General features: G+C 42.3%; 1 protein-coding gene across 5 annotated transcripts in view; it reads right to left on the reverse strand.

Annotated features, from left to right (window-relative positions):
* Nucleotides 1-3,084, reverse strand: part of Nova1 (NOVA alternative splicing regulator 1) — a 136,969-nt gene extending 133,885 nt beyond the window's left edge. For 2 of the 5 annotated variants that reach the window (XM_063246344.1, XM_013147000.3), the window contains exons 1-3: nt 2,779-2,947; nt 2,066-2,213; nt 903-1,046 (exon numbers count right to left, since the gene is read on the reverse strand). In XM_063246344.1, coding sequence (XP_063102414.1) covers nt 903-1,046; nt 2,066-2,090 — 169 coding nt within the window. In that variant the 5' untranslated portion in view covers nt 2,091-2,213; nt 2,779-2,947. Of the gene's footprint in view, nt 1-902; nt 1,047-2,065; nt 2,214-2,778 lie in introns of those variants that run through there. The other 3 variants (XM_023562864.2, XM_003464760.4, XM_063246347.1) reach the window with 3 other exon arrangements.
* Nucleotides 3,085-8,261: the final 5,177 nt, after the last annotated feature.

The following is an 8,261-nucleotide window of genomic DNA, read 5'->3' on the forward strand; positions in this document are numbered from 1 at the left end:
TCAGTCCCCTCAGCATTGAAATCTAACGGCCCCAAAATGACAGAAATCTAGATCTAAGTAAAAGCAATTCAGCTACTAATGTTTATTTTGGAGACCTACTATTCCATTTTGGAGACTGCTCCACCAAACTGCAAAATACTTAGTAACAGAATGATACAGAAAAATATGCACATGCACAACTGTGTAACAATAAGTAAAAGAAAAAAAAACTGATAAGTACAAAGAACAAAAAGAAATAGCACCTAGGAAACTTGCCATACCCTCTTAGGTCACTGTACCACACTAACAGTTAACACTTTAATCAAATATGGCTCTCAAGTAATACAAATTTCATAGCATTAATTTACTTCTTACATAATAATATAGTAAAGTTCCTTATCCAATTACATTAAAACTGAAATATTTTAAAAATCTGAGAAGGCAGCACTTGTCCTCTTTACTTCATCCAAGGCCAACAAACAAAGCAATGAAGCAGAAAGAGGTACATAATGGATTCAGAAGTAAATGGTCCATTCTTTAAGAGGCCTCCCTCCCCCTTCTGAATTCACTCTAGACTAATTGTCATTACAATGATGTCTGAAAAACTTCAGAAGAACACTATTTCCTGATGCCAGCTGTTCGAGTTTCTATCTTTAAATTTTTGTGTATTTTCCCATTAGGGAAAATAATAAGTATGCAAAAATACCCCAAATACTCTGGCAATTAGTCTAAATCACATACACAACAATTATAGGAAAAAGACATAATTCACAATGGAAACATGTTGAAATTTTTCCCATAACATGCCCTAAAACAGCAATAAGTATCCACTACTATTTCATAATTTCAAGACAACACACAGGTAGGTTTTCTATCTCTTTCCTTTGGGACTCATCACACAATCTCTTTACCATTGCACCTACCTGGGTAAAAATCTTTGGACTTAGATAGCTTGATGGTGGCTCCAGTTTCTTTCTGCAACTGAACAATTGTCTGTCCTCCCTTCCCAATTATAGATCCAGCAGCATAACTAGGTATGAGAACCTTTAGAAAATACTGGCCGTCTTCTGAAAAATGCAAAGAAATATTCTTGGTTAACATCATATTTTTAAACTTTGTATCCCCACTCCACCCTCAAGAGAGAAAAACAGCAACTAAAGCTCTGGAACATATAGCTGCAGGAAACAGGTAATTACATTTTTTTAAAGAATGAAAATAAACCAATTACGCTGAAAAATAAGTATGTATCTTATTTGCAAGATTTATAATTCCAAACTTGGAATCAAAATCTAAACATGTTCTAATATTTTAGAGCTCTGTAGAAACAGATGACTAAATTCCAGTTGTTATTCCAAACATGGAAGTCTTCCAATTCTATTTGTGGTTACTATGGCAAAATGAAAGGAACTGACCCTTTAACAAAACTTCAGAGATTTATAAGATGACAAACCTTCGCCTAACATATTGAAAAGAGGGGAAAAAAAAACCAAAACCCTGGACTGTAAATAGTGATGAGCTAAATTTGTTTGTCATTAGCAAACACATAAGCACTACAATTAGCCATTGCCTATGTCCTACTTAAAGTAAGCAAAACAACCATTCTCCTACCAAATAATCAACCCAAACTGTAGGGTGTATTCCAAGCCTCCAGTAACTGGCAGGAAGCAACTCAATGTAGTAGAATGACAAATCTAACTAATCCTAACGTATTTCTTTAGCACTTCTTAGTCTACTATGATCTTGTTTAAGCTCATTAATTAAAGGACCTTAAGAAGAATTTTGCCAATACTAAAAAGCTTAGGAGTCATTTATATTAAATACACTTAAAAGTGATCAAATAGTTCCTTTTCCAAAAGAACCATAAAAGGGAGAGCAGGGTCGATGAACCAAGGAAACGAAAAATGAAATGTTTTAGAAAATAAAACCAACTCCATAACTTTAATTCCCATCACCCTGATCATTTCTCAAATAGGAAACATCCCAGTAAATCCAGCTTTTTAATGTGAATGAATATTCCAAATTTTGCGGTGTGCCACTCACAAGACCCCCAATCCGTTTCTAATGTATATGCTGGAGATAAATTCACCTCTGCTTCGATGCATTGGGTGCATTGTTAAGATGACTCCAGTGCAAATGAAGAAGCGATACCGGTCCCGTTATAACTCATCTTCCAAGGAAGCGCAGGATGTTAACTAACAAGTCACCGAACCAGACACCCCCCTCGTATGCACACCCTTGAAGACAAATCAATGAGAAATTTGTACTGACAATCTAAGTGCAGTAAGGGCATGCACTCATCAAGATTTTGCATACTACTTGTGGCCCAAAGCAAGGGGATGGATGGACAGAGGAAAAACTCTCCGGTGCCCCAAGCATTTGCAATCTGCTACCCAAGTGCCATTTATTTATTTATTTTATCAGACTGTTAAATGCAGCGCGCATCTCTGGGCGGCCATCACCTCACTCGGGGGTCATCCTCCTCCTCCTCCTCCTCCTCCTCCTTTCTCCTCCTCCTCCTCTTGGACAGACCCTCTTGCCCAGATCTAGGGTATTTCAATGGTCAGCCTCGGGACCGATTAAACGGAAAGACGGGGTCTCTTCCGAAAACCTGGTCGCCATTTTGATGAATGATAAACACAGAAATGGAAATGTGCCGGGACGGGGGGCGCGGGGCAGGTGCAGGGGAGGGGGCGCGCGGCGGCTCGGGCTAGGTGTCCGGGCCGCGGAGGGAGGGCGCGAGGGAGGGAGGCAGGGCGGGCGGCGGGGGATGGGGCCGCGGGAGGTGGAAGCGATACCCACCGCCCGTATTGGTCCTCTTGGTGCTGCCGGCTTCAGGGGGGGCTTCCAGCGGCCTCTTCCGCGAGTCCGGCGGGTCCAGGTCTAGGGGAACCCCCGTGTGGGTCCCGTTCTGCTGGATGGGAGCTGCCGCCATCATGTTTGCAGTTCTGCCGCCGCTACGGGAGAAGCGTCTCCCTTTTGTTTTGGCTTTTTCTTTTCTTTTTTTTTTTCTTTTTCTTTTTTTCTTTTTTTTTTCTTTCTTTTTTGGCGTTTGGGGTTTCTTAAAGTATTATTTTTTTTCTTTTAATCGGATCAATAGAAAAAATAAAAGCGGTGTGGCGGTCTGTTCTCACTGGGGAGGGGGCAGGGCCGGGAGCAGCTGCAGTGCAGTGTCAGGAAGGAGACAGGGGAATGGAGGGGGTGTGAGAGACGGAGGGTGAAAGAAGGAGAAGAAAGAGCGCGGGGGAGCCGGAGCGGGAGAGGGGCGCGTGAATGAGGGGAGGAGGGGAGCGAGCGGGAGAGCGCGGGGCTGGCGGGGCGCGGGGCGCCGCCGAGGAGGCGGAGGGAGCGCGAGGGAAGCGGTGAATGAGCGGGAGGCGCGGGCGGCGGGCGCCGAGGGCCGCGAGGAGCCGGGCAGGACCGCGGCGGTCCCCGCGCTAGCGCTGCGCTCGCTCCCGCAGCTGGAGCTGCCGCCGCCGCCGCTGTCGGAGCGTCTCTGCCGTCGCCTGGGCTGCTCGGCGCTGCTGCGGTTGCCGCCCGGTCTCGCTCATTATTTCTCCCGCTTGTGAGGGGGGTGGGGGAGCGGGCGGGCGGGAGGGAGGGGGCGGCGGCGCGGGGCGGGCGGCGGGCGAGGGCTGGAGTTCGTAGACTCCCACACACTTCGCGCTCGGGTCCCTGCCTCTCAGCAGCGCCGCCGCCTCCCCGCGCCGGAGACTCAGCCCGCGGGCGGCGGGGAGTGGGGGCGGGGGGAGCGCAGGGTGAGTGCGCGTGCGTGTGCGCGCGGGGGGCCCGCGGGAGCGCGCGGCGGGGGCGAGGACCCGGGCCGGGACGCTCCGGTGGGAAAGCGGGGGTGAAAGGTCCCCGGTCCCGGCAACGCGGCTCGGGCGAACGTAAGCGACTGGAGCGAAGGGGGCCGCGAAACGCGCCGGGCGGGAAGGCGGGAAGCCGAGGTTACTGACAGCCGAGCCAGCCAATAAAACGGAAATGTGGGAAAGCTTCTCGGGCCGCTTCCCAATCAGGACACTTGCGGGCTGCGAGGCGCGGACGGGAGCGACGGGGACCTGGTCCAGCTGGGACCCGGGCGGCGACAGTTTTGGCTGCGCGGAGAAGGGCATCCGAGTGACCGGGGACAGCGGGCGGCCCCGCGGGGGCGGGGGGCCACAAATACACACTTCCGCGACTTCTCCCTCGCGGCGGTAGTTTTTATTTTGAAGAGTTAAGCGGAGTGGGAGGCACTTATTAGCATCTCGCTCCCTGGCGGTTTCCTACCCGTTATATTTCACAAACGAGGATTTCTTCATCGCACTGTGTGACACTGTCAAGAGACTTTTCGTATCACTCGCCGCCTTAAATCCTTCCGGGAACAAGCCAGTGTATATAAATAAAAATGTGGGTCTCTGTCTACTTCACAAGGTGCCGGGACAGGCAACAGCTGAGCAGCCCAGTGTGTCCCCAAAACTGAGCCCTGAACGAAATACGAATGTAGGAATGCAATTCGGAGCACTGAGCACTGCTTTTGAATGTACAGATCTTGTCTGTATCAAGAACCCGAACCTTAAGACATTAGAGTGGGGGAAATCTGACATAGCTGGAACAGACTCTGAAAGGACCATAGAAATGATGTAAATGAAGTTCTTCATTTTATAGATGAGTATATTGACTTGGTGAAGTATTTTGTTCAAGGTCATTCATCAGGTTAGTAATTTTAATTAACTCCGTGTGCTAGGATGTGAGGTAATAGAAAAGCCTGGACTTTGAAGTCTCAAATCTCAGTTTCAGGTCCTTTGCAAGCTGTTCCAATAGTGTATCTTGAACAAATTTCTCAAAACGTTTATTAAATGCTTATCATGTGGCAACCAATCCATTTTAGATTCTATCACCGTTTCATGCAGTATATCAGGTAGTATTACAGTCCCTATTTTATGAGGCAGTTTAAGTTTACAGATACTAGTAATTTATCCAAAGTCACACAGTTATAAACGTTGTAGTTATAATTCAGACTCTGGTCCTTCAGACTCCGAAGTCTGTCGTCTTAAATATCGCAGTGCACTAAAGCTCCAGGTTCTTCCCCAGGGAAAACAGACTATAACCCCAACTCACACAATTTTGGAGTCAAATGAGATAATATATGTGGCAATATATCTCACACCTTACGAAGGTATAAACTTTTACTAGATGTTTAGAATGACCCTGTGCTTTCCCTTAACTTTTCACTGTAATACTCAATTTGAAGATAGTTAAACTAGCATAAAGGACTTTATTTACTACAAGAATGCGGCATTCTAATATATATGCATATCTGAGACAATTACCAAAAATTAGAAGCAAAATTAATTCCTACAGATTATAAAGAGAATGGAAAAGAATACTAACTTTTCATGGTATCTTTTATTAGAAGCATCAAGGAGGCATTGCTTTTTAAGGAAATTAGATGACAATCTACTGAACAAGGCAGAGTATAATGTTTAGACTGAAATTCTTGTGAAGTATGAAAAACATGTTAGCCTCCATTTTGAAAAAAACAGTGCTAACAGATGAGAGCAATTGTTAGTGCACATTGGTAAATGTCTATGAACCAAAATCCAGAATTTTGATGATACATAATGTAATAAGGAACCATCATATAGTTTTCATAATCAAAAGAAAAATTGATATACAGAATTGGGGTAAAAATGGTACTGAGAGGAGGAGGGGGAAGGTTTCAAATAAGTATATGCTAGTCAAGATAATAAAAGGCTGATGCCAGAAATTGTTCAGAGTGTTCTGTGAAGTGAAAAGAAAATACATGACATTTTTTTAAATGACAAATTAGAAAAGGGCCAGTATTTGGCACTAGATTGTTTGAAAATGATAAAAGACAACAAGCAAAAATAACTGAAGGACAAAGATAACATGATGTTATATTCTGCTAAAGTTTGTTTAAAGGATTCAATAGAATTTAATTTTCATTTAAGTAAAGATAAGGTTCAAAACTGGGAGACCAGACTTTCATAAATCCCTGCAAATCTTTATAAAATACATTAGAAAATCTTTGCCATTTTCATATTTCAATCTAAGTTAAACTGTCTTACAGACACTTGCTTATTGAGATAGAGTCATACCACTGTATGACTTGTGGTATTTAATTGAATGTTATTTCTTTCTTCTACTTAGTATTTAAATACTGCCTACTGCTTCATGGTACATCAGGAATTTTAGAGACCTGTTCGAGATCTGAAGATTGGCCAGCTATGAACTGATTTCATCAATGAAGTTTATAAGAAAGTACATTTTAATGAATCTTCCCTTAATATATCTTGATTCTCTTTAATCATAATTTTGCAGTAATGTACCTATACAATTCTGGTTAAAGACATAAACATTTTCTTGTTATGTGCATTTTGTGCCAGTTAATAAAAATAAATAAAAAAAGTTATCACTTTATTAATACTCAGTGTGATCTACCATTTATGGTATAAGATGAGTAAACTTTACAAAAATATAATAAAAATATTTGATCTTCTAATTTTCTAAAGGAAGGCTTTATTTTTAATTAACTATGCTATTGAGACCTGCTAACAATATTTTGTAATATCTTTAGGAACATAAGCAACTATGATAAAAGAGTAATATAAAGAAAAAATTCCCATCTTTCTTGGCTATCACTGAGGATTCTTTTTCTTTCTGCTTCATGCTGATTAACATGAACATGACATAATATATTTTCAGTAGCAATGATGACCTTTCAAGAGCAAGTACAAGTAGCTCCTATCCTCAGATACTCCCAAATTCACTTGTTTTCATGTTCCTACCTTTCTTATGACCAGTCGTGTTACTAATACATGTTAATATTGGCTTTTTATGAATGTCTCTTTGGCCAGTGCTTTGGGAAATTGTTCTGCAGTTGTTTAGACCCTGAGTTAAGAATTCAAGAGCGAGGGGCTGGGGATTTAGCTCAGCGGCATAAGCGCCTGCCTTGGAAGCAGGCAGTCGTGAGTTCGATCCCTGGTACCGATAAAAACGAAAAAGACCAAAAAAAAAGAATTCAAGAGCGAGTAGTCTGTGTTGTAAGTTATTTCAAAAAAACACAGTAGGGGCATGGGACAAGAGATAGGGAAGAGAAGGAAGGAAATAAAGGGCAAATTACCAAGCAGGTTAAAACTGAGGAAATAGAGCTTAATCTCATGGGCATTTCCCGGGAACCAGGTTAAGATGCAGGCCTCGGAACTATTCTGTGAAGTGTGAAAAAGTTGGGATGTATATGCACCAGTACCCTTCAGCCACTGAATGAGATCTGTTCCTGAGAGCACTAATTCAGTGGATGCTGGCCAATCTTGCAGCTGCCATTGCTGCAACTTTCTGTAGTTCCTGGAGCCTGCTTTCCCCTGAAAGGCTGAAAGGGCTGAAGAATTCACACCTTTCCTAGTGGAAGCTCTCCTACATTGATGAAAAATCAGGTCAATGTGCACTAAAATGGTGGGGCAAGGGAAGATGAATAGGGCATTACCAATTTGTTACCAGTATCAACGTAAATTTGGGAAAAGGAAAGTGAGATGCCTGTCAATGTATTGCTGGGAATCAAATAGTGGTGAATAGAAAGCATTTAGGAAATTTAAAATCCAGAAAGAATTTTATAATTTCAAAACTCCAAAGATTGTAAAAAAAAAAATTGGGGCTGGGGATTTAGCTTAGCGGCATAAGCACCTGCCTTGCAAGCAGGCGGTCGTGAGTTCAATCCCCGGTACCGATAAAAATGAAAAAGACAAAAAAAAAAAAAAAAAAAAAAAAAAAAAAAAAATTGATTACAAAAGGCTTGACTAGTTGTTTCTTCTATCCATATTTTAAATTTTTTGATACACAATACTTGACCCCATGCATGTATTCTAAATTTTCCCTATCACTGCCACACAAATGACTTGTTTAAACTGGAATGTTTGCATATTGGCACATACCTATAATCCTATCACTCTGGGAGGCTGAGGCAGGAAGATTACAAATGGAACTCAACCTGGACAGTTTAGGATTTATGGAGACACTGTCTTAAATTAAAAAAAAAAAAAAAAAAAAAAGGAAAAGGATGAAAATGTAAATCAGTGTGAAGACACTAGGTTTAATACCTAATACCATAAAAAAAAGAAAAGGAAATAAAAGCATATATAGCCAAAAGCATACCATTTCCCCAGGTGTTTTATTTATTTATTATTATTATTATTATTATTATTTTAGTAATGGGAATCAAACTCATGACCTTGTGCTTGCCAAGCAGGCAGGTAGGCCACTGAGCTAAATCCCTAACCCTTCTCAAG

The sequence above is a fragment of the Cavia porcellus genome, unplaced genomic scaffold (assembly GCF_034190915.1).
Source record: "Cavia porcellus strain 051 isolate PalLab524CR breed Dunkin Hartley unplaced genomic scaffold, mCavPor4.1 scaffold_1, whole genome shotgun sequence".
Classification (NCBI taxonomy): Eukaryota; Metazoa; Chordata; class Mammalia; order Rodentia; family Caviidae; genus Cavia; species Cavia porcellus.